At 39.7% G+C, this 27,410-nt stretch overlaps 1 protein-coding gene across 1 annotated transcript; it reads right to left on the reverse strand.

Annotated features, from left to right (window-relative positions):
- Positions 1 to 1,831: 1,831 nt before the first annotated feature.
- LOC136677423 (uncharacterized) lies at positions 1,832 to 26,973 on the reverse strand. Its single transcript, XM_066654940.1, has 28 exons — positions 26,843 to 26,973; positions 26,659 to 26,731; positions 26,344 to 26,480; positions 25,959 to 26,114; positions 25,704 to 25,845; positions 25,135 to 25,307; positions 24,922 to 25,050; positions 23,929 to 24,114; positions 23,284 to 23,428; positions 19,040 to 19,051; positions 18,621 to 18,757; positions 18,378 to 18,539; positions 18,129 to 18,270; positions 16,441 to 16,613; positions 16,228 to 16,356; positions 14,878 to 15,063; positions 13,439 to 13,582; positions 11,878 to 11,953; positions 8,526 to 8,662; positions 8,280 to 8,435; positions 8,001 to 8,142; positions 7,690 to 7,862; positions 6,413 to 6,541; positions 6,072 to 6,257; positions 5,735 to 5,979; positions 5,266 to 5,414; positions 4,965 to 5,189; positions 1,832 to 2,022 (listed from the first exon to the last, which is right to left on the reverse strand). The coding sequence occupies exons 1-28, from the start codon at positions 26,873 to 26,875 to the stop codon at positions 1,862 to 1,864; spliced, it is 4,038 nt and encodes a 1,345-aa protein (XP_066511037.1). The 5' UTR covers positions 26,876 to 26,973; the 3' UTR covers positions 1,832 to 1,861.
- Positions 26,974 to 27,410: the final 437 nt, after the last annotated feature.

The raw sequence follows: 27,410 nt of genomic DNA on the forward strand, positions 1-27,410 counted from the left end.
GCAGTTTAATTATACTCACCTGGAGCATAACCAGGGGGACGCTAAAGATCATCTCACACTCTGCAGCTATCACTGACCAACAGGTTTGAAATTTAAATTCAGAAACATCAAAAACCTCATAAGCTGTGTGGTTTTTTTAAAACTGAAAACCACAGTTACTTGCTGAGTTTAAAACCACAGGTAAGAACGGTCTCTACTGTCCAGGGAAGGCATTCAGCAACAAAAGCCTTAGTGAAGTCAGGAAGGTAAATTATCATCGCTCCACCTCACCCCCAATCCCCTGCTCATCCCTAAGAATTGAATGGAGGACAATCATTCCAGAGAATCCAACACCACTTCTCCACTACCAGCCTTTAACTGGCATCAGACTTTTATCTGCCTCTGAGAGTCCTACTCTATTGGCAACACTTATCTACAGGGTCTGGACAAGCTCTGTGTGCATTTGCACATTTGTGTCAACAATGGCTCAAAATTAAAGTAAACATTTGGACATACAGCATATATATGATGATTAAAAAAACACTACATAATATATTTACCTTAGAATTACAGCTTCAATAACATTGTGATGCTCCACTGAGCTGGAATAGAGAGAATAGAGCCTCTGTCTTTGCTATTTTGTAAAGTGCTGTAAAAATGAATTACACTAGGGGGCGACACAGGAGAAAAACCCCAAATCTAATCCAGTGTCCAGTAAAGACAACTCTAACCATTAGGTCATGGCCAGCTCCACACGTCGAACAAGACATTCATTGCATTGTATTTGCATTGTTCTTAATCTGTGAATACTGCTCCAGACCACTCAGATGTTTATAGCCTGATCATCCTTGTGCATAACCATTTGCAGGATCCTGAAGTTAGTACCATATTAAACACTCAGTGACTATTTTTTGTCTAGGGAGCTGATATTTCTTGTAACTTTTTTTAAATGTACTTCTGCACCTCCCCTCCTCATCAATTATTGTCAGTTCTAATGCTTTACATATTCTACTCTGACACTGGAAACCTATTTTGATTCAGATATTAGTGACTGGTGCCTCAGAATAAAAGAATTGAAAAAAACCAAATCTGAGAAGAAAAAAAAGAGTAATTTTATTGTTCAGTGAAACCTACCTGTAAGTTTTTAAAATGACTGATTACTAATTAGGGGCGGCACGGTGGTGCAGCAGGTAGTGTCTCTGTCACAGCTCCAGGGACCTGGAGGTTGTGGGTTTGAGTCCCACTCCAGGTGACTGTTGGTGAGGAGTGTGGTGTGTTCTCCCTGTGTCCGCGTGGGTTTCCTCCCACGGTCCAAAAACACACTTTGGTAGGTTGATTGATGATTGAAAAGTCTGTAACCTTTATCCGGTTCAGAGTCACGGTAGGTCTGGGGCCCACCTGGAATCATTTGGTGCAAGGCAGGAATACACCCTGGAGGGGGCACCTGTTCTTCACAGGGCAACACACATTCACTCGCACACTCACACCTACAGACACTTTTTAGTCACCAATCCACCTACCAACGTGTGTTTTTTTGGACTGTGGGAGGAAATTGGAGCACCCAGAGGAACCCCACGCAGACACAGAGAGAACACACCACACTCCTCACAGACGGTCACCCGGAGCGGGACTCAAACCCACAACCTCCAGGTCCCTGGAGCTGTGACAGAGACACTACCTGCTGCACCACTGTGCTGCCCTTACAGCAAACAATCAGATAAATCTGAAACATATTGCAGTGTAAATACAGAATTAAACACAAATTAAATGTAAACTTGAAATTTTTAATCTGACAATTTGTGTATTTTCCTTCTTATTGCTTCAAAGAAATTAAGATGAAGCTGAAGTTTGTTATTGGGTTTTAAGTAAAACATGCAACTTCTTAACCCTTCAGACAAAAATACTCCACTTCTCCTATGCACTCATATACAGCTGCTAGAACAGTGTGGTCCTGATACAGGAGGCCGTTGTCATACACCCTCAGAACAATGTTGTATTCTCCCTGCTCCAGTGCAGTGTTAGGACTGAGGACAATTCCAGTTCCTACAGCAAAACAACATTGAACAATAATCCATTACAAAGAAATTTAAACATTGTGAGAAAAGTAGGATTACAACAAAGTGAAATGTAGGATGCTGTCATAATGGGGGTGTGCACAAGTGGCCAAGGAGTAATGGAAGGAGGTATATGCAGGAGAGATTTATTAACAATAAACAAAAGGTAAATAGACAGAGGCAAGCTAACACTAAACACAAAACATTAAACAAGGCTAAACACTAAAAGTTAGATACTAAACAAAGCTAAAAACTGAACAAGGAATCTAAACACAAATCTAGACTAAATATTGAGCAATGCTAAACCATTAACATAAAGCAAACATACATTGTTACATTCAGTGACACACACAACAGGAAACACTGACAAGGACTATATAAAGACAGCACAAACAAGAAACACCTGGACACTAATCAAGACACGTGACACTAGAAACACATGGGAAAGGTATCACATGACCAGGAAACAAGCAGGAAGCAGACATGAGACAGAGGCAAACAGTCACATGACAAGGGGAGCATAAGCAAGGAACAAAACCATTTATAATATATTCAACAAATTATAATATAAGACGTTATTAGGGGGTTCAAAACCCCAGAATATTAATTCTTTGATTTCTTTCTGAAACAGAGCATCATGCTCCAAACCCTAATGTAAGATTAAAAAGAAAGTTAAAAGTGTTTTCCTGAGATTAAGTTTCACATTATTTATATTTTTCTGCTTTAACCCTTTGAGGTCGGCTAAATTGAAATTCCACATAAACACGTATATAACTCTGCGAGATTTTATCCTAAAAAAAAATACAACATACCTCGGAAACCTTGAAGGGTCTACTTTCCAACTATATACAGGATGAAACGATATATATATTTATATTCTTGTGAGAGAAGCGTAAACAACAACCGGCACATTTTTGAGGCACAAGCTTTTTTGTTCCGCCCATAGACGCGTTCTGCCATTCATATGTTAACACTATGGTAATTCGGCAGCTGCTAGTGGAGGATCATTGGCTGATAATTTGCATGAAAACGCCCAAACACAGAGCCACATGTCGCGGAATTGTTTACGTGGAGCTTCGTCATGTCGCACTCACGGGAGCTGGAGCCACTGCGGAGGAGAGCTTTGTTCTGGAAAATGAAGAGGATTTCAGCTCATCTGACGAAAGCGGGGAGGACAGTGACGAAGAAAGATTTATTTTGAGATGCGGATTGATCCGAAGGAGGATTTTTGTGAAGGGTAAGTGAAATATTTCTTTTCAAATGAAACAAACCCACGCTTCGCGCTCACTGTGTACACTCCGCGAATTCCGGATAAATTAAAATAAAGAATAAATTAAATAAGTATTCCTTTGTATATGAAAGCATAAATTAATGTAAAAAAAACCTGCTGTTGTGTAAACGGGACATTCAAGTGTAGCCTGTTGCTAATCTGAGTGCATGCTGAGAGTGCTAACATTAGCATGCGAGGCTCCAGTACCATAAGTGTGGCTTATGGCTGTAAATGTTTAGCCTAGTGTGGTAATGTCATGTGTAAATGGCCTGTGTGAATGTAATAGTGTCATCCTATGTAGCTTGTTATGCTATGTACTGCTATACATAGGTCATATACAAGTACTGTATTTGAAATACAAGTAATTATTAGTTGTAGTGACTGTTGGCATGAATAGCTAATCTTTGTAACTGCTCAGAAGCTCACATTTCTTATTATTTTTCTTTCAGAAATGTGGAAAATACTCCACCTCCAAGCAAAGACGACGGCGTCAACCAAGTCTGCAACCACCAACGTGTAAACACATGGTCCTTCCACATCTGCTCTGCAAGTTTAGCATTTTGCAGTACACAACTCAGCACAAAACTTTGAAGTGGTACAGAAAACTGTTTCTTCACTTCTTGGACATTGCTGCTACCAATGCCTACATTCTCCACAACAACTTATGCAACAGGACAGCCTGACCCACAAGGCATTCATGGAAGAGCAGTATGACTATCTTTAGTATATTATCACTATGTTTACATGTGAACACATTTTCCATTTATTTTAATTCATGCCAGTTATTTATTTTTTTGTTTTTATTGCTTGTTTAGTTCTCTTTTTTTGAAATAAACTGTGATAAACTCTGCCTCTGGTCTCTTCTCTTTTGACAGCTGTGGCAGTGACAGCTAATGGGCCATTCATTAGGCAGTGGGGTGGGGACCTCGCACCTCGGTTTTCGCACCTATCTTCATACATATGCAACGTAGGAGCCAGTGACTGAGAAAAACAGAGTGTCACCTCACATTTGTTATGTCCTAAGTATAAAATTACATACAATTTATGAAAAGTAGAATCAGCAGTGTGTTGCCAAGACCCGTGTTCACAAAGTTTTGACCTCAAAGGTCCCGGTGAGAAATGTTTAGAATGTGTTTTTTCACAGTATATCAGCACTTCTGAAAATAGGTTTTTGGAAAGTCTAAGTTTAGAGTAAATTTAATCAAAATGTAGATGTATGACACTCTTACTGATTCAACACTGTTGTTGCAGAGATAGTTCTGAAAAATGCATGTGTAACACTTTGAAATGATTTTTTCTCAGATGCGTACAATTTGTAAAACAATCAAGGCATGTCAGACTACACCAGGGTGTCTGAAAACCCCTCAGACTCCAGGGGGTTAACTGATTCAGTTAAAAACTGGGGAAGAGGAGCCAAAGTGTATGTTCTTACAAATGCACGTAAGCTTTAATTAAAAAAAAAAAAATAGAAAAAATAAAGCATAAAGTATTTATTGGAACATACTGTAGCTCATGTCGAACTGTAATTAATATATTTTATATATGTTTTATGTTTGAACTTGTGCTGAGTTAATTTTGGATGTTTGTTTATATTTTTCACATGACTTTGTTCTCAAATTCAATTTTGTTTTTGTCAAGAAGTCACTTAATAAACAGCTTACCATTTTTGTCCATCTTGGCCGTCCAGTGGTCCCTACTTTCTCCTTGGAGCTCCACCTTCAATGGAGCAGCAAAACCAGTCCCATCTTTATCCGTCACAGACAGCAGCACTGGAGCTGGCTCCTTACTGCACACTGTGATCATCTTCTCTTCAATAACGGGAACGTTATCATTCATATCCCCCACATTTATCAGGAGGGTTCCTGTACCAGTGGCTGGAACCTGATCTGTAAATGTGTGGAGTCTATTAGAAAAAGCTACAGCATGTTATTTTGTAAATAAAGAAATAAGACAAAGCATTACCATCGTCCACAGCCAGGATCAGAGCTCTGTATTTTCCATCTTTCACAAAGAATGGAAAAATCTTTCTGTCCATGGGGCTCTTCACTTTGACGACTCCATTCTCTCCATCAACACTCAGCCAACCAGCAGCATCAGCACCTACACGATACCTACAACAAACAGCAGATACACAGTTAATATCAGTGCATCTTTATCTGAGAGATACTCCAAGAAAACAAGCAGGTTTTTTAAGTCTTAAAGGAACATTATATAATTTTGTCACTTTAGGCTCGGCACTGCTGAAACAGCACTATGTAAGTTCTGGAGGGCAGGGAACAACCCCCAATCAAACAAAAATAGCTGTACAAAACATATTTACTTATAACAAGAATCTACAAGTTAAAAATGATGATTTATCACAGCAGAATAAATGATCTGAATGATATGTCCATCACATTTAGTAATAAGGGATATACTTAGTGGCTCTTACGTCACGGTCTGAGCCCTCGCTGTGTCTGGATCAGTGGCGGTGAACACAGTCAGCTGAGAACCAACAGCTGCATCTTCAGGTACAGAAACCTCTTTCACCTCTGGATCAAACACTGGATCTTCATTCACATCCAGGACATTCACAGTGACTGTGGCAGTGGACGTGGGCATGGGTTTAGCAAAAGGAACGTCGTTCTCCACAACCACCAACAGAGTGTACTTTGGGTTTGTCTCAAAGTCCAGAGGCTGGAGGAACACAGAAGAAAAGTCAGTGAACTCAAGAAATAAGACGCCCCAGGGTTTATTCAACTGACAGTTTGAAGTGGTGTCAATGCTACCTTAACAGTGGTAATGATGCCCTCCTGTTTGTTTGGTCCTGTGCTAACGTTAAAAACTCCACCCTGGTTGCCTCGAATGATCCTGAACTTGGCTGTCCAGGCAGTGGACTGAGGTTCATCTCCATCAGTCACCGCCATCTTCACCACTACAGCTCCCACTGTATTCTCTGGGACAGACACAGTGTACTGAAAGACAAAAACACACGTCTTAATAAAGAATCACTTTCCTTAGTTTGAACACAACACACTGAGATATGATTCAGGATTAAACTACATTTAAATCTAAACCAGTAAGTTCAGTCAGTTTTCTGTAAACCATAGTATTCAGTGAAGTGCTTTACCGAGGTCTTCTCAAATTTGGGAGCATTGTCGTTGCTGTCAGTTACAGTAATGATAGCTTTTGCAAACGCTGTGAGGCCAGTACCCATCCAATCTGCAGCTTGAATCTCCAGGGTGTATTCAGGATATTTCTGGAAGAATCAAGAGTCATGGTCAGGAAATTATTTTATTCCACATCACCTCAGCTTTCACCAGCGACCATCTTAGTCTTTTCTAATAATATATACATTTATTGATCCTGAAGGAGACAGCAGCATCACAGCTCTATACATACTGCACAAGAGAACACCTACATTAATCAAAATAAATAGGGCAGTGTTGCAAAAGTGTGCCACAGACATACACACTATTTTCCATTACGGAAGAAATATGGCCCCCTCCAGGGTAGGTATATCCCGCCTTGCGCCCAGTGATTCTGGGTAGGCTCCGGACCCACCGCCACCCTGAACCGAATAAGCGCTTAAAGACAATAAATGAATGAATGAATGATAAATATGAGAAGGGTATATATACACATGTGAATTATCCACATTTAAATGACATTAAAGGAACACTAGGTAAGATTTGGTATTTTTGCTCCTATGCGCCCCCTAAAGCTGCAGGGTGTAATTCATTTTTACAGCAGTGCCCTGAAATTAACAGAGAGGGGGAGGGAGGGGGCTGATTTCCTACCGTCCTCCAAGTGTTACATAGTGTACTGTCTGCAGTTCTGAGCCACAATTAGCAAAGGCAGAGGCTCTATTCTCCATATTACAGCTCAGTGGCGCATCACAATGACTTTGGAGCTGTAATTTTAAGGTAAAAAGACAACAAGAGCAGCCTAAGTATTTATTAGTAACCAGTCCTTCGCAGGGTGACACACACTCTCACACTCACACCTATGGACACTTTTGAGTCGCCAAACCCACCTACCAACATGTGTTTTTGGACTGTGGGAGGAAACCAGAGCACCCGGAGGAAACCCACACGGACACAGAGAGAACACACCACACTCCTCAGAGACTCCTCCCGGAAGAATGCAGTACGTTTTGAGAAAGTGAAACTATCATTAAAAATATTATTACTAGAAACCACAGTGACCAGAGTGGTCAGCTCTGAGAGCAGAAATAAACTGAAACTTTGACAGAAGCAGGAAAGGTAAAAAATAACAGGGCAAAATGAGTGCATATAAATAACATAAACTATACACTACTACAAATTACTGTATATAAACTACTAGCTATGCTTCCTCAGTGGACATCATTGTGCTTTTATAAGTCGTGCTGGAGAAGAGCCTCACCTCTCTGTCCAGTCCATCAGCGCTGACTCTAATCGCTCCAGTCACTGGATTAATGTTGAACATGTTTGGATTCGGCTTTACTGGATTCTGACTGAAGATGGAGTATCTGATATCAGCATTTTCTGTGTTGGGGTCGTCTGCATCAGTGGCTGTGACCTTCATGAACTCATGTCCTGCACAGAAAGTAATAATGACAATCAAACATTAAACAATCCACAGAGAAATACAGATCCACACTAAACTCTATGAATAATTATGAAACCTACCTGTACAACATAAATTAAACATAAATTAAACATAAATTAAACTACCGATTGGTGTAGCTTCAGGAACACGGACTTTGTAAATGGATCGTGTGAAAACTGGTACATTATCATTCACATCAATCATGTTGATAATAAATTTAATGGGAGCTTCTCCTTCTCCTTTTGCTGCCACAGCGTGAGCTTGAAGCTGAAATTGGCAGAAACAAACCATACAAACCATGTGAAAAGGACAGTGCCTATACGTGTTGCTTTAACAAACATTTCTTTAGTGATTTCTGACGCTAACTTTTAGACGCTTACAGTCGCAGAATCAAAAACTCTTACCACATATTTATTTTTGAATTCTCTGTCTACAGGCTTTGTGACGTAGAGCCAGCCAGTGTCTCTGTTGATGGTGAAAAGTCCCACTGGGGGCCGGTCTGCTCCTTCTCCAGTGATGCTGTATGTGATATTAACTTCTTCAGACTTATTAGATTTGATCTGGACACAGAAACAATTGTGTAAATTTGGTATAAAATAAAACAGACAGAGAGGTATTTCTAAATTGAGTTAGAGATCAGTTCTACAAACCTGCACCAACGCTTTGGGGAAAGGTCCGTTGTCATTCTCTGGGAAGTTGATCGGTGGAATCACCCACTCTCTCTTTCTCCTCTTTAACCCCACAGAAGACTCTGGAAACTGCAGAACCTGAACGTCTTGGTAGAACCCTGTTTATAAATAATAAACAGAAAAGGAAAAGGAAAACAACCTAGTAATTTCACAACCGGTGTTATATTAACGGATTTATATTGGTCTGGTGTTGGTTAAATATTCATTCATTCATTGCCTATGAACTTTATTCCAGTTCAGGTTCCTGGTGGATGCAAAGCCTACCTAGAATCATTGGGTGCAATGCAGGAACACACCCTGGAGGCGGCGTCAGTCCTTCACAGGGTGACACAAACTCACACATTCACTCACACCTACAGACACTTTTGAGTCACCGATCCACCTACCAACGTGTGTTTTATAGAGCAGTGGAGGAAACTGGAGCAACGGGAAGAAACCCACGCGGACACGGAGAACACACCACACTCCTCACAGACAGTCACCCGGAGCGGAACTCGAACCCACAACCTCCAGGTCCCTGGAGCCGTGACCGAGACACTATCTGCTGCACCCCGTGCTGTCCGTAATAAAGTTAGTGTAATAATATTAACACAATCTGCAGGTGTCTGTATTTTTTTATTTTTTTTGCATTAGTTACATATTTTAAAGGCTCATATCATGCACTAAGCAAAGCCAGAAGGACATTAAAAATCATATTACACTCTGCAGTCATCACTGACCAACAGCTTTAGTTTACTCACCATTATTCTCACCATTATACTCACCATTATACTCACCATTATACTCATCTGGAGCAAAACCAGTAAGATGTTAAAGAACATCTTGTACTCTACATTCATCACAGACCAAGAGGTTTGTTAAAATTCAGTAACATCAGGAAGCTCAAAGGCTTTTGTCTGTGTGGTTAGGTCTGTGAGATCCTGTCTGAAACTGTTTCTTTAAGCATAAATATATTTTTGAATTTCAGTTACTGTGCTGAGTTCAAAACCAAAAGAAGAACTGCAGTTTTGTATGTAGTTAAAACATGCACAAAGTTCATGTAGCGAATTATAGTTTCTTGCAAGTACTTTCGATTCATTAAAGTTCTTTCTAAACATGGTTATTATGCCCTGTGAAGGACTGCCGCCCCCTTCAGGGTGTGTTCCGGGTAGGCTGCAGACTCACCGTGACCCTGAACTGGAAAATAACAGTAAACAATAATCCATTACAAAGGGGAAAGAATGAGAACTTTGTAACAAAAAAAAAAAGTAGGGATTCAATTAAACTTAGCGAGGCAGGTGAATGATGTCATCAATGTGGATCAATTTCAATGAACACTTACAGACAATGAATGAATAAATGAATGGATGGATGGTTATTATGGAAAATACCTCAACGACTGAGCAATTAGCAGCGCCTTGCCCAAGGGGTCCTCAGCTGTGGACTGAGGGAGGACAGTGCTGTTTTCCTGCCATTTGTGGGAGTTGAACTAGTGACCTACCCCTCCCAAGCCCACTTCTATAACCTCTTGGTAGTTTATAAAAAAAAAATAAAAATAAAAATAAACAAACATATATATATATATATATATATATATATATATACATATAAGTATAAAATCATCATCATCATCATTTTCTTCTCCGCTTCTTCATTTCAGGGTCGCGGTGTAAGTATAAAATGTATAAATTAATATAAAAAAACAAATCCCATTCATTAACAGACATAAAATATTCTTATATATCTACAACATATATCTAATCAAAACCTTTGTAAGTTTGTGAGTTTTTTCAACTTATGTTTTATGCTTTTTAAAAGTTCTCAGATTAATAACACAAGCTAATGTCTAACAGTGGTTTAACATATTTTAGCTTATATAAGATAAAGTGGTTTTAGTTGGTCTGGGGATGGATTAGCTGGTTAATGTTGGTCTGGTGCAAAATAAATGTTATAAAATATATTTTAGATTTTAGGAAATCATCCAAATTCTTTTTTAATTTAAATCATTTGGTATTTTTGCAGGACCGCCTAGAAGAGATATTTTCTCTTACTGACTGACTGACTGACTGACTCCTGCACAATAAATTCACCAGTGTTAAATCAACACACGGTCAGGGTAATAATTTAACACTCTCAGTGTTATGTTAACATTAATAGTGTTGATTTATCACTGGTGAATTTATTGTGTAATGAAATGCGTATGCGGACACTTTTGAGTCACCAATCCACCTACCAACGTGTGTTTTTGGACTGTGGGAGGAAACCAGAGCAGTGTGGTGTGTTCTCCCTGTGTCTGCATGGGTTTCCTCCGGGTGACTCTCTGTGAGGAGTGTTGTGTGTTCTCCCTGTGTCTGTGTGGGTTTCCTCCGGGTGACTGTCTGTAAGGAGTGTTGTGTGTTCTCCCTGTGTCTGCGTGGGTTTCCTCCGGGTGACTGTCTGTGAGGAGTGTGGTGTGTTCTCCCTGTGTCTGCGTGGGTTTCCCCGCCCAGTGATTCTGGGTAGGCTCTGGACTCACTGCGACCCTGAACTGGGTAAGGGTTACAGCCAGTCGCCATTCCACCTACCAATGTGTGTTTTTGGAGCGTGGGAGGAAACCTACAAGGACAAAGAGTAAACACACCACACTCTTCACATCACAGACAGTCACCTGGAGCGGGACTCAAACCCACAACCTCCAGGTCCCTGGATCTGTGACAGAGACACTACCTGCTGCACCACCGTGCTGCCCAATTTATATCACAATGTATTTCTTAATTTTTGTCAATATAAACAACATTATAACCACAGAAAACTGCCAAGAAATCACAATGAGGGAAAAGGGGTTTGTACATTACAAACTGTAGTTGGGTCCCAGAGGGACTTATTTGTCCAGGAAAGCCATGAGGAGATAACACTGCCCGTAAATATATTTAATAACACTAATACATGTATTTACAGTGTTTACTATAACAGTAATACCAAATGTTAGCCTTTTTAACAATAATTATCAAAATATGAAAGTTGAAACTCCTCTGTCCTCTGGCAATATCACTTACCCTCCCTCATTTATCTATTTACACACACTTATTTTCTTAATTCCGCACTCTTAAGTCTATTTCATATGAACTGACTTACTCTACTATTGTGTGTGTGTGTGTAAAGTGCTGTTGGATTGCGTTACACATGTGCAATTAAAATAAAGGAATCCTATCTTAACACGTCTTATCCCTCTGTTTCTGTTAAGATTTTGCTGCACAGACACTAAAATCCTGCCAGCTTTACATTTGAGGTGGTCACTGACTGCTTTTACAGCATTTTGTGGCGGATATGAGCAAGTGTAGTGAGAAATTTATACCAGCAACTGCCCGTGCTCCTTCTTCAGGGTCAGGTCCCTTGTTGCTCAGCGGCGACAGAGTTTTGAGGCTCAAGGCCTGGAAAAAAGCAACATGTAGAAAAGCATTTTATATAAAACATATATAGAAAGGCATCATTAGAAAATCTTTAAATATGAAAGCTTAAATCTTAAATATACACTAGTCTTAGTCTTAAATATACACTGAAATTCTCTATTTCTCACATTAAACTCACCTGGAGCAACACCAGAAGGAGTTTAAAGATCATTTTTCAAAGGATTTGGTTTGATATCAGACACATCTAGAAGCACCCGGGCTGTAGCATGCGTTGGTTTGTTTGTGAGCTCTTGTCTGAAACTTCTCTTTTTCTTTCTCAGCCTCAGTTTGTCCGCGGAGATGAAAAACCACGTGTAAAAACTGCAGCTTGGTAAATAGAATAAAACTGCAGAAACATCAACCTTCTGAAAACATATTGCCATTGATAAATCTGTAACATGTTAATGTCAGGTGTATTATATACTCATTAATTACTCACTCAGGGCACAGTTCAGATCAGAAATATTTTTATTAATTTTGTTTATTCAGAGAAACAATCAAAGAGAAATGATGTGTGACTTATTTTCATATTCATGTTTTATTCAAAATACAAATCAGGGTTCTTACAAACAGGTTTTTTCAGAAGTAGACCCCCTCAGAGCAGGTGTGATGTGGTGGTGGATCATTCTCAGCGCTGCAGTGACACTGACGTGGTGGTGGTGTGTTAGTGTGTGTTGTGCTGGTGTAGAGTGGATCAGACACAGCAGTGCTGCTGGAGTTTTTAAACCCTGTGTCCACTCTCTGTCCACTCTGTGAGACACTCCTCCCTCGTTGGTCCACCTTGTAGATGTAGAGTCAGAGACAGTAGCTCATCTGTCGCTGCACAGTGTGTGTCGCTCGTCCTCTAGTCCTTCATCAGTGACACAGGACTCTGTCGGCTGGATGTTTTTAAATGGTGGACTGTCCTCAGCCGAGGCACTAATGGTTTTAAAAACTCCAGCAGCACTGCTGTGTCTGATCCACTCTACACCAGCACAACACACACTAACACACCACCACCACGTCAGTGTCACTGCAGCACTGAGAATGCTCTATCACTCAAATCATATATATCATATGTTCGTGTGTGTGTTACATATAGATGTTCAATCTTTATTTAGTGCAAAGACAATTGTGTATTCTTCTGATATATTTAACTGTTTGTCATTCCTCATGTCTCAGCTCCTCCCTCAATTAGAGGAAGATGCTAAATGTGTGTTTCCTCACTTCATTTTCACTTTCATCACCTGTTATCAGCCTTCACAGATCTATCAGTTTTACACATTCCTTCCCCAATATTTTCTGACTTTTCACAGAAACACATTTTCGTTAAAGTCAACACATCACATTTTTATTAAGTTTCATCTGTGGTTCCCTCACAGTAATTTAATAAAGGTTCTTTCTAATTTTCCAGGAGAAACATGATCACTCCACGGTGTAAGAAATGGAAACATTAGGAACATTTTGTATTTTAATATTCACATATACAATCGATATTTCATCTGGCTCCACTACGTTCAGAACATTCACAGTGACGGTGGCAGTGGAAGTGGGCAGAGGTTGGCTAAAAGGAATGTCATTCTCCACAATCAGCAGCAGAGTGTACTGCTTCTCCTGCTCAAAGTCCAGTGGCTGAGTGGGAAAAAGAAAACATACACAAAATTTACAACAAGAACAGAGTTCAGACAGAGAGAGAGAGAGAGAGAGAGAGAGAGAGAGAGAGAGAGAGAGAGAGAGAAAGAGAGAGAGAAATATCAGCCATAACATTAAGAATACTTCCTTATTTCTACACACTCTGTCCATTATCTCATCTCCACTGACCACACAGGAGCATTTTGTAGTTCTATGTGTACATATCTGAGTGTAGTCCATTTGTTGCTCTGTATGCTTTGTTTACCCCCTTTTACTCCATTCTTTATCAGGACCCCCACAGAGCAGGTGTGATGTGGCGGTGGAGCATTCTCAGCGCTGCAGTGACACTGACGTGGTGGTGGTGTGTTAGTGTGTGTTGTGCTGGTGTGAGTGGATCAGACACAGCAGTGCTGCTAGAGTTTTTAAACCTCTGTGTGACACTGCTGGACTGAGATTATATAAAAATGAATCATGGAAAACACACTAATGTATTATTCCTGAAGTAAAATCCTCCAAACCACAGGTTTAAATAAATGTTTATTATGTTATGAAATGTACATTTCATTTTGAAGGACTGGTGCCCTCTCCAGGGTGTATTCCCACCTTGCGCCCAATGATTCCAGGTAGGCTCTGGACCCACCGTGACCCTGAACTGGATAAGGGTTACAGACAATGAATGAATACATTTCATTTCATTTCATTTAGCCCTGATTCTCTGCTGCATATTTCTGTGTGTTGTTGAAACAATGCTCTTAATGTTCCCAATTCTCTGCTGTAGAAATTACAGAGAATTCTGGGACAGTGCCTTTTTACAGAAGCATATTGTATATCATTAAGGACAGATGTCTGTCGCCTACAAGTAATATAAAATATTGTACAGGTATTTTCAGTAACAAAAGGCTTTTTTGTCTCCTGAGCTCCCCCTACCTGCTGATAAGCGTAATTCACATTTACAATACTGTCGCGAAATCAAGTCTCACACATCTCTCTCTCTCTCTCTCACTCTCACACTCACTCACTAACTCTCTCTCTCTCTCTCTCTCTCACACACACACACACACACACACAGAGTGATGTTTACATAGGTCGTGAAGGGCTCTGGGGCTCCGGCTGATGTTGAGCCGTGGTAATGTGTGTAATCAAATAAAATATTGCTGATTTCATGATAAAACCCATTTTCCCTGTCACAGCTCTGTGGAACAGCACAATGGTTTAGACGCTGTAATTTTAAGGTTGAATTACTACATAGTGTTCCTTTAAGGGTACCACCTGAGAGTGTAGAGGCTGTGAAGTACCTTAGCAGTGGTGATGATTCCCTCCTGTTTGCTAGGTCCAGTGCTGACACTGAAAAGTCCATCACTTTTTCCATTAAGAATGTGGAACTTGGCTGTCCAGGCAGGTGTGTGAGGTTCATCTTCATCCTTCACTCGCAGCTTCACCACCACTGCTCCTAGTGCAATCTCTGGCACTGAGGCAGTGTACTGAAACACAGAGACAATTATGTAGTTATTTATTATTTTTGTTTGTTTGTTTGCACAGTATACAAAAAAAGAAAAAGTAAAACAGTAGAAAGTAAAATTCTGTGCCAGGAAAGTAAAGAAGCCCAAGGGCTTGTATGAGGCACTTTCCCTCTGAGAAAAAAAAAAATTATAAACAGATAAGAGATTCAAAGAGAAAACGAGTGAATTACATAATATGGAAGAAAAGCAGAAAGAATTAAATACTAATCATAAAAACACACCTATACACACATACACATGCATATATAAACACATATATAAACCCATATATAGACATATACATACATAAACATATGCACACATATATATATATATATATATATACAGAAATAACAATAATGGTGATACTAATAAAGAAAAGATCCATCGTTTGACTTATTTGTATGATTCTGACCGTCAAAGCTTTGAGCTGTTTTTTTTTAAAGTTATAAGATTATTACAATTTTTTAAATAAGCTGGTAGGTTGTTCCAGATTGATGGTCCTCAATAAGATATGATAAACTTCCGGAGTGATGTCCTAAAGAAAGCTGTATGGAGATTGTTATAAGATCTTGTGGAATAGTGGTGCACTTGGAAGTTTTACTGGAAACTGTTTAAAATGCAGTCAGGCAGAAAGTAGGGTGTGTGTATCCCTTTAATTTGGTTACGGTCTTGACTCTTCTTGGAAAGTTTAACAGTAGATACTGGAATATTTCTATGTGGCTTTAATGGCATTCAGCTATAGCAAATTTCATGAGATCAGGTACTGATGTAAGATGATTAGTTCTTAATCACGAATATCACTTCAACTCTTCCCAGTGGTACTGAATGGAACTCCATTGTTCCTGAGGATTATGACCCTCTAGCCTTTGCTCTAGCTGCAGAGGCTATAAGCTCTATAAAAGTCTCTAAAAAGGAAGACAGTCATTGTCTGTTCCCCCAGTACACCATCTTGACTCTCCTTATAGCTACCAATGTTATTATCTTTTGAAGGGTTTTTGGGTACTCATTTTGACATGAGCTGGTTTGAAAACTTGCAAAATGTATTAATAAAACAAACAAACAAAATATATCATAATCCATTGCTGGAGTAACTGTTGTTGGTGTACTCCATATGAAAATATAATTTCTCTCACTCTCTCTTACCGATGTGTTTTCAAACTGAGGTGCGTGGTTGTTGATGCCCATTACAGTAATCACAGCTTTTCCAGTGGCTGTGAGGCCTTGGCCCGTCATGTCTGCGGCCTGAATCTCCAAGGTGTATTCAGGATATTTCTGAAAGAGATCATGATCTTTACTGATGCTGTTTTCATTCATTAAACTCAACTCAGCATTTATAAACCTGACTTGTGCTCCCACCTCTCCGTCCAGTCCTTTAGCGAGGACTCGAATGGCTCCAGTCACAGGATTAATGGCGAACATGTGTGACTGTGGCATTGCGGGACGCTGACTGATGATGGAGTATCTGATATCAGCATTGTCACTGATGGGGTCGTCTGCATCAGTGGCTGTGACCTTCATGAACTCAAATCCTTCAGAGTAATGAAAGAGTGAAATACAGATATTTTTAAATTCATGATAGCTATCAGCCATTGGTTTAATACAGGGGTTTTAAAGCCAGGGGTCTGTTGTGGGTCACATGTGGTACTGCATATTCCGTGAGGATACTCAGCCAATCAGATCTGTGCATTATGATGAGCGCTGTGACTCCAAAGAGTGACACACACAGGGCAGGGCTCCAGACACCACTGTTCTGGTGCTAGGGGTGGGCGATATGGCCCTAATATAACATCATGATAGTTAGGGTATTTTGGCAATTACGATATTTTAGATGATACAAACAAAACACTGTAAAATACTTGTATTCATCATTGTATTCAAACTGATTGTTGCAACAAAATCAATGTTATATTAATATGAATTATATTCAATGAAATATATATAATATATAATAATAATATTCAAGGCTAATTTCATTTCTAACATAATATCATGGCTTACTGTACATCTGATATTTTGTAACCAAATCACAATCCACTCCATTTTTTTTGAGCAAATTCCTTCACCTCAGAGTCACTTTCCACCGTACTTCACCATACTTTGGCTAAATGAGTCATGTAAAGAACGTATGCCGTATTATGGATAACTGCATGACGTCATTACATAAACAATTCAGAATATCACTATGATCACGACATTGATATTTTTTATCGTTTTAAAAATTGTGAAGATATTATTGCGAATGATACGGCACAGCCTTTCCTGGGGCCAGTGAAAATATCCCAAGGTGAAAACAGCTCTTTTGGGACACTTTCAAGATGACTGTGTCGTGTGAGTTAAAACCAGAAACTTTAAAAATAAGAGAACGATTTTGGGTTGAAATTCTCATAACGCTGAATTTGGATTCTGTTTACAGATAAAGTCAAGTCATTCAGCATAAAGAGCCAATCAGCTTGCTGCTAACGTACAAAGTCCCGCCCTCCAGCAATAAGAGCCAATCAGATCGCTGGTTATGGAAAAGCACTAAAGTCAGCTGCAACTAGTCATTAGGGTCTTTATTTACATATATATTTATTTCATTTATTTACATATATATTTTATTTGTAAATTTTAATTGAAATAAAAAGATGTTATTGAAAGTGCAATTTGATTTGAAATTCCGCTGTTAACTACATAAAATGTTGCTATAACTACAAGGCTACTTCAGTATGCAGGACATGGCACTGATCATATACTGATCATATAAGATAAATATTATGTTCTGGGCCTTGGCTTGAGAAAATGTTCTCTAACTGGACCTTAATGAAGTTTAATTAATTACCTCTGCCCTAAAGACCCACCAATCAATCCTTTTGTTATATGTGAACGATACTTTGGTTCTGGTCTTTTCCTGGATTTTTCTGTTTTTCAGCCTCAATGAAACAAATGTAATATGTCCAGTAAACTAACCTGTGACCTACATTAGCGGAACCCCACAGATTGTATGGTGAAAAGGGTTAAGAATCCCTGGTCTAATCCAATCCACTTTGCACTGGCGACATAGATACCTATTGGTGAAGTTTCTGGAACAAACCCATAGAAAATGTCTTGGGTGAAGACAGGTTTATTGTCATTCATATCAATCACATTGGCAACAATCTCAATGGGATTTTCCCCTTCTCCTTGTTCTGCCACAGCATGGGCTTGAAGCTGAAATTGGCAGAAAAATACAGACATGTTAAATGCATGTGATCATACAGCCACAGGGCGACTGGGATGAACTGTGAAATGCTCCACTCGAGTAAAGAAGCAACGACTTTTACCACATATTTATCTTTAACCTCTCTGTCTAGAGGCCATGAGACATAGAGCCAGCCAGTGTTTCTGTCTACAGTGAAAAGTCCCACTGGGGGCAGGTCTGCTCCTTCTCCAGTGATGCTGTATGTGATCTTAACTTCCTTAGCCTTAGTGGACTTGATCTGGACACAGAGACAGTTCATTACAAAATAAAAGAGAGTGTTAGGGATTCCCAGCTTTAGTTAGAGATCAGTTCTACTCACTTGAGCTATCTGTTTGGGGAAAGGTCCTCTGTCGTTCTCTGGGAAGCTGATTGGTGGAATCACCCACTCTCTCTTTCTCCTCTTCAACCCCACAGAAGACTCTGGAAACTGCAGAACTGGAACGTCTTGGTAGGGCTCTTTGTTATGAAGAATAGTAAATATGTTAATAATGAATAAATTACTACAAAAAATCACATAAACATTTAAAATTCATGAATTTATGACCATGATAATCCACAACATTGTCTCCTCGCAGCATGAAATGGCTCTGTATCGGAAGGAGTTCAGTTGCAGTCCATGTTACATTCAAGGCACATTGTAGGACAACATCAAACTCAGTACAATAAACTCTGCACACCAGAAAGTGACCGTGTTGAGTCTCCAGCGTCAGGATCCTGCAACAGTGACGTCACACTCACTGTGACCAAGACCTGAAGTGATATGTGAGATAAGGGGATACATAAATATGCGTATTAAATTATTAGCATAAATCTTCTGTAACTCTTTAAATTACAACCCACAAATTACAAGTATGGAGTAAGTACCTGTTAAGTAGGGTAATAAAAAAATAAAGAAAAAAATAATAATTTACTTAAAAATCTAATTTTCCTCAACTGACATACTTTCAGGTGTTCACATTCTTTATTTATTCATTTATTTTTTTTTAGATACAATAAACAACAATTTAAAAAATGAACAATGACGCCTTTTAATTAAAAATGACACACTTGAAAAGGTAATAGACACAAAACCCTAAAATATCTGCCACTCAGTAATGCTGCGTTCGAGTGATGTCAGAAACTTGGAAATACCAATTTTCCAATCTGTAAATTGCACCTGAATGGCGGACAAAGTTGTATTTACCGCTGGTAAAATCAGGATTCTAGATGATACATGAGTTCACAAAATGTTATGTATATCATGATCTTTTACCTCTTCCCCTGGAGAAAATGTGAATATGATATGAATTGTCTCATTATGTCTGTTTTCTGTGAATAAAAGTTAAATGTTATGATCAGATTTGTAATGATCTAAAACGTTTAGTTGTTATTTAACGATAAATCACTTTTTGGGGACATGCTGTGTACAGCGGGTGGATCTTCAGCTAAGTTCCCAAACAGAGTGAAGTCTGGTATATACAACCTTCCGAATCAGCACCATGTTCTTGTCGCTCAGTATGATGCGGTTGTGTAACAAGTGAAGGAGAGACTAAGAGCAGAAGAGTCATAAAGATATGATTCCTGAATGAATCATTCGTTCATATTTTAGCTCTGTTCCAAAGCCTAGGCTGCAGCCGAGGTAGGATGTGTCCTCGGTAGGACTGTCCTCTGAATACTTCTTCTTCGTGACCCGATCACACAAATTGATCTTATCTGCCTTGAAGAACTGACATGACAGTATGCTAAAATAAGTTGTATTTGCTTATTAGTATTATCCTGCAAGACAATACTTCTAAAAAAATATTTAAACTCAACCTATAAACATTTATACTTCTTTAAACCTTTTGAACTGAGATTAAAATAACATACTACTAAATATATGCTTTCTGTGGTATAAATATGGTATAGAGACAAATAGTTTACTTAATTAGTTATTTTACACTTTACAAGGCAAACGAACTCTGAAGGTCTATTTTTTCGCCATGTCGTTTATTTTCTCCAGCGCGCCGTATGAGCGCAGAGAATTGTGGGTAACAGAGGGCCACGAAGGCTTGCGTCCTTCAAATCACTCCAAACATAGGCTGCATTTCTTGGCTGTATACGAAGAACTCTTCACATTGGAACAGCCTTCTGTGACGTAGCGGCCGAGAAATGCAGCCGAGCTCGGCCTAGGCTTTGGAATGCAGCTACTGAGGATCTGCGGTGGTCATGTGACCAAAGACATGTTCGAGAGTAATTCTGAATCTGGAACATGATTCAAACAGCTCAGAGAGAAATTGATATTACATACTGAATTTGGGGTTTTCATTAGTTGTCAGTTATGATCATCAAATTAAAAGAAATAAACACTTTAAATATATCAGCCTTCGTGCAATGAAGGAGTATAAAACACAAGTTTCACATTTTGAATGGAATTACTGAAATAAATCAACTTTTTCATTATATTCTAATTTTATGACCAGCCCCTTTATATACAGTACCTGTCAAAAAATTGGACACATCTCCTCATTAGTGATTGGTGGAATAGGGCTGTTCACTGTATACAACTGTGTACCAGCCCCTACCTCTGCACAACCACAGTTACGGTCTCAGATACATTCAGAAGAGAGCGGTTCTACAGATTAACTCTCGACGAGGCCACGGCTGTTCACTGAAAACCGTTCCAGGTGACGACCTCATGAAGCCGACTGAGAGAACGGAGAGAGTGTGCAAAGCTGTCATCAAAGCAACAGGGGGCTACTGTGAAGAATCTAAAGTGTAAAACATCCTGGTTTGTTTAACACTTTTTTGTTTACTACATAATTCCATATGTCTTCCTTCATAGTTGTAATGTCTTCCACATTCATTTACAATGTAGAAATTAATAAAACTATGGAATGAGAAGCTGTCCAAACTTTTGACCCAATCAAAGAAAACCAGTGTCCAAACTTTTGATGGACAATGTATATAAAATATCGTTTGAGTTTGTACATCAAATATCATACCCTTTACTTACACTGTACCTATTTTTCCTTACACCTAACTTAACAGGTACTTACTCTTTAATTAGCGGGCTGTAATTTAAATTGTCACTGAATCCTCTTAAGCATTAAATGCAAGTCAGTTTCCAACAGGATGAGGCTAGTTGTCTTTACCTGGAGCACAGCTAGGAGGAGATTCACCATCATTTTGTAATCCAGGACCAGTGGCTACGAGAAAGCACTGATAGTGGGTATTTATACACTGACAGAAGAGGCTGGTCATGTGCTTGTGTTTTATAGCTTTTCCTCTCTGCAGCTACAGTGTTGTGAAATACAGATTGATGCATATCTGCATTTTATGTTCTTTTATTAACCAAAGTGTACATATGGGGTTGACTTGATAGATAAATAATTTATTGGTCCTGAAATAAATTCAGCAAATGAGGCAATAAGTGGAGTGCTCACTGGTTAAACTGGCCTTTGGAATTTACAGATACTACAGGACTTATTTCCTGCTTTGAACAAACCTGATTCTATTTTTGTTTTCCAGGCTTCTTGTAGATTATACACTGTCAGACTGCCAGACACTGAACCCTGAACCCTGAGTTCAGAGAACACGGTTCCAGTGCTCCAGAATCGCAGGCCTCTGTGGCTGATTGGCCTTCATGTGGATGATGAATGATCAGTTTGATAAAGAAAACAGACCTCACAAACTACCTGTACTACCTGTCACTGAAGCAAATGGACTTTGAGAAACTATATAAATGGGAAAGTCTCACTGATAGGGAGAGAAAGCCGCTGACGAGTTCCATTCTCATTCCTAGGGCAATTGGTTTTTGGTGATTTGTTAATGTTTGAGTTTTTTACTTCGACAACCAAACTCCCAATGAGCAGGTCTTGTGCTGGTTGTTGCTACAGGAAGGACATTTTTACTCAGCCATTCTGTGTCCAGCTGCTGTGTCCTGTTGCTCCTAGAGGCCTCCACCTCCTAATGACAGCACTTACTGTTGTCCAGGGCAGCTCTAGCAGGACACAAAGTTGACTAAATAATATGAACGTAGGAATTAGGAAGAACAGAGGACTGCTTCAGTGTGACCCACTTCCCGGCATCTGTTTTCCTGCTGAGATCATAGAAGCGTTGGCCCTTTTTGTTGTGAAACAGCAGAACGGTGTTCTCTGTGACCTCTTCATCCACTCTGTTCAAGACCTTTTGATCTAAGGATGAACGACGTTTGCTGAATGATGAATTAAGCAAAGCCTTGGGCAGTTTCCTCTGCTGCCCGGTCTAGTGTTTGTCATTTAGGTGTATTATTTCATCTCTGTCATCTGCCACTGACATTAACAACTGACCAAGTCCTGTTTTCTCCACTTATTAAATATTAACAATATGAGACTCCAATTAAGAGCCAGAGACCCTCATACATGCTTTTATCGTATCTAGTATCCCTGTATTTGCACTACATCAACAAAGATGATTAATGAACTAATTTAACAGTAAAGTAATTGTTTTAAACTGTGTTTTATACACGCTCTTATTGTTTGAAATGTGCTTTTATTATTTATTCTGAATAAATTGAATTCCTTTACTGAGAAAACTGACTTTTTACTGAAGAACTCCTTTTAAACTGAACTGATTTTAGCTGAATTTTTATACTTCTTACACAACTGATTTTTATAGATGTTTATACTGAATTCACATTACTTCACTTTACTTTTTATACACACCACACGTGTGTATTTATCTGACTTTCCTTCCTTATGTCTCAGCTCCTCCCTCAACAACAAGATCCTACAAGAGTGTTTACTATGTTCCTCTTACATTTCCACTTTCATTTCAGTTTCATACATACCCCAATATTTACTGACTTTTCACAGGAACACATTTTCCTCAAAGTCAACACATCACATGGTTTATTATGTTTCATCTATTCATGGTTCCACGGTCATTTTTATAAAGTGTTTTTAATTTTTCCAGGCGATACATGATCATTTCACGGTGTAAAGAATGGAAACATTAGGAACATTTTGTGTTTTAAGCTTCACATGTACATTTTTCCTCTGGCTCCACTGCGTTCAGAACATTCACAGTGACGGTGGCGGTGGAAGTGGGCAGTGGTTTGCTAAAAGGAATGTCATTCTCCACAATCACCAGCAGAGTGTGCTGCTTCTCCTGCTCAAAGTCCAGTGGCTGAGTGGGAAAAATATTTACATGAAGAACATAGTTGAATTATGGATAATTTAAACAACAATATATAAGTCCTTGACATGTAAGTAGTCGTATGAAACCCACACAAATAAAAAAACATACAAGTAGTATGAAATATTGTACAGTTACGTTCCTAAAATAAGTACTGAATATGCACCCTTAAAGGAACACCAGATAAGGATTGTTTTTTTGCTCCCAGGGCGCCACCTAGTGTTATTCGTTTTTACAGCACCCTACTGAAATCTGTGGTGAGGGAGAAGAGTGGAGGTGGTTTCCTATCCTCCTACAAAACCTACATAGTGCTGTTTCTGTAGTGCTGAGTGCAGAGTAGCAATAACAGAGGACCCGTTCTCCCTATTACACGTCAAAGAAGCGTCACAATAACTTTTTAACTTTAATTTGAAGGTAAAAATACTACATAGTGTTCCTTTAAAGGTACCACCACTGACAGTTTCCCTGAGAGTGTAGAGGCTCTGAAGTACCTTAGCAGTGGTGATGATCCCCTCCTGTTTGCTAGGTCCAGTGCTGACACTGAAAAGTCCATCACTTGTTCCGTTAAGAATGTGGAACCTGGCTGTCCAGGCAGGTGTTTGAGGTTCATCTTCATCCTTCACTCGCAGCTTCACCACCACTGCTCCTAGTGCAATCTCTGGCACTGAGACAGTGTGCTGAAAAACAGAGACATTTACATTCACAGTTCGGAGGTAACTTCTGCTGAAACATAAGGTTTCTGTAGGGTGCATGTGTCTGTTTAATTTGGTTACAGCCTTGACTCTTCTGGGAAAGTTTAACAGTAGATACTGGAAAATGAGTTGCTTTAATGACATTCAGCTAAATTTAGGGAGATCGAGTACTGATCATGGATAATTAGTTCTTAATTAAAAGTATCACTCCAACTCAGGGCGGCACGGTGGCGCAGCAGGTAGTGTCGCAGTCACACAGCTCCAGGGGCCTGGAGGTTGTGGGTTGGATTCCCGCTCCGGGTGACTGTCTGTGAGGAGTTGGTGTGTTCTCCCCGTGTCCGCGTGGGTTTCCTCCGGGTGCTCCGGTTTCCTCCCACAGTCCAAAAACACACGTTGGTAGGTGGATTGGCGAGTGAATGTGTGTGTTGCCCTGTGAAGGACTGGCGCCCCCTCCAGGGTGTATTCCCGCCTTGCGCCCAATGATTCCAGGTAGGCTCTGGACCCACCGCGACCCTGAACTGGATAAACGGTTTCAGATAATGAATGAATCCCTCCAACTCCAACAACATCACTTCCCAATAGTACTGAATGGAGCTCCATTGAATTTTGCCCCTCTAGGCTTTGCTTGGCATTGAGCACGATGATTCTAGACACATGCAGCATTTGAACTTGCACTCGATTTAAAACTTGCAAAATGCATTTATAGAACAAACATAAAACATAATCCATTGTTGGAGTAACTGTTGTTGGTGCACTCCATATGAAAATATCATCTCACTCACTCTCTCTTACCGAGGTGTTTTCAAACTGGGGTGCGTTTTCGTTGATGTCAGTGACAGTAATAACAGCTTTTCCAGTGGTTCTGAGGCCATGGCCCAGCATGTCTGCGGCCTGAATCTCCAAGGTGTATTTAGGATGTTTCTGAAAGAGATCGTGTTCTTTACTGATGCTGTTTTCATTCATTAAACTCAACACAGCATTTATAAACCTGACTTGTGCTCCCACCTCTATGTCCAGTCCTTTAGCGGCCACTCGAATGCCTCCAGTCACAGGATTAATGTCGAACATTTTTAGATGTGGCTCTGTTGGCGTCTGACTGATGATGGAGTATCTGATATCAGCATTGTCAGTTCTGGGGTCGTCTGCATCAGTGGCTGTGACCTTCATGAACTCATATCCTTCAGAGACAGTAAATGAAATATAGACATCTTTAATCTACAACTCATTGGTTTAATCCAGGTTTTTTAACCCAGGGGTCTGTTGTCTATTGTGAGTGATGCACAGGAATATTTATCCTCTTAAGACCCACCAAACAATACTTCTTTTATATGTGAACAATACTTTGGTTCTGTACTTCGGCCTCAAAAATACAAACGTGATACGGTCAGTTTCTGTCCAGTAAAGTAACCTTTGACCTACATTAGCAGAATTCAACAGTTCACCCTCAAAGTCATTTAATTAACTGACGAGTTGTGGGGTCATGAATTGTTTTTATCCCAACAATGGTTTAATGTTGAAAAACATTGAGAATCCTTGGTCTAATTTAACGCACTTAATGCCAGTAACATAGATACCTAGTGCTAAAACTTCTGGGACACAGCCATGGAAAGTGTCTTGGGTGAAGACAGGTTTATTGTCGTTCATATCAATCACATGGACAATAATATCAATGGGAGGTTCATCCTCTCCTTCTGCTGCCACAGCATGGACTTTAAGCTGAAATTGGCAGAAAAAAAAAGAACAGTTGAATTCACCTGACCATACAGCCACAGGGCGACTTGAATGAACTGTGAAATGCTCCACTGGAGTAAAGAAGCAATGTCTCTCACCACATATAAATCTTTGGTCTCTCTGTCTAGAGCCTTGTTGACGTAAAGCCAGCCAGTGTTTCTGTCCACAGTGAAAATTCCCACTGGGGGCAGATCTGCTCCTCCTCCAGTGATGCTGTATGTGATCTTAACATTTCTAGCCTTAGCAGACTCGATCTGGACACAGAAATGCATTCATTCATTCATTGTCTATAACCTTTATCCAGTTCAGAACACACCACACTCCTCACAGACACACTCCTCGAAGCCACAACCTCCAGGTCCCCAGAGCTGTGACAGAGACACTACCTGCTGCTCCACTGTGCCGCCCTCATAGAAATACAGTTAAGTACAAAATAAAATGAACATAGATTTCCAGCTTTAGTTAGAGATCAGTTCTACTCACTTGCACTATCTGTTTGGGGAAAGGTCCTCTGCTGTTCTCTGGGAAGTTGATTGGTGGAATTATCCACTCTCTCTTTCTCCTCTTCAACCACACAGAAGACTCTGGAAACTGCAGAACTGGAACGTCTTGGTAGGGCTCTTTATTATGAAGAACAGTAAATATGTTAATAATAAATGTATTCTTAAGTAACATGACATATACATTGTCTCTTCGCAGCATGAAAGAGCTCTCCATCAGCAGGAGTTTAGTTGCAGTCCCTGTTACATTCAAGACACATTGTAGGACAACACCAAACTCAATATAAGCTCTGCACACCAGAAAGTGACCATGTTGAGTCTCCAGCGTCAGGATCCTGCAACGGTGATGTCACACTCACTGTGACCAAGACCTGAAGTGATATGTGAAATACAGATATAATATTACAGCATTATTAACATGAATCCTTTTTAAGCATAAAATACAAGTCAGTTTCCAACAGGATGAGCCTAGCTGTCTTTACCTGGAGCACAGCTAGGAGGAGATTCACCATCATTTTTTAATCCAGGACCAGTGGCTACGAGCAAGTGCTGATAGTGGGTAGTTATACACTGACAGAAGAGGCTGGTTGTGTGTTTGTGTTTTAAAGCTCGTCCTCTCTGCAGCTACAGTGTTGTGAAATGTTTGTTAAATACAGATTAAAGCACATCAGCATTTTCATGTTCTTTGTTTACCCAAAGTGCACATATGGGGGTTGAAAGGAATCAATAAGTGGAGTACTCACTGGTCAAAGTGGCCTTTGGAATTTACAGAGACTACAGAACTTATTTACAACCTTGAACAAACCTGATTTTATTTTTGTTTTCCAGGCTTCTTGTAGATTACACACTGTCAGACCCCCAGACACTGAACCCTGAACCGTTTTCCCTTCGGACGGAACAACAGCAGCTTGCTGTAGCACAAGTTTCCTCTTCTCTTTGGCTTTCCACCTCATTCACACATGCTGTGTTTAGCTTTTCTAGCAATAACTCATCTGCTGTCTTTAAAACTAAGAAAAGGGGCTGCATATCCATTTTGATACTAATATTCTG

The sequence above is a fragment of the Hoplias malabaricus genome, chromosome X2 (assembly GCF_029633855.1).
Source record: "Hoplias malabaricus isolate fHopMal1 chromosome X2, fHopMal1.hap1, whole genome shotgun sequence".
NCBI classification, from domain to species: domain Eukaryota; kingdom Metazoa; phylum Chordata; class Actinopteri; order Characiformes; family Erythrinidae; genus Hoplias; species Hoplias malabaricus.

What these genes read in the sequence shown, in the direction of transcription:
- LOC136677423 (XM_066654940.1), bottom strand. Translation starts at nt 26,875, where the DNA reads ATGATGGTGAATCTCCTCCTAGCTGTGCTCCAG. An exon ending in GATCCTGGCTGTGGACGATG is followed by an intron (nt 5,190 to 5,265) that starts GTAATGCTTTGT and finishes ACACATTTACAG; the next exon opens with ATCAGGTTCCAGCCACTGGT. An exon ending in GGCCAAGATGGACAAAAATG is followed by an intron (nt 2,023 to 4,964) that starts GTAAGCTGTTTA and finishes GTTTTGCTGTAG; the next exon opens with GAACTGGAATTGTCCTCAGT.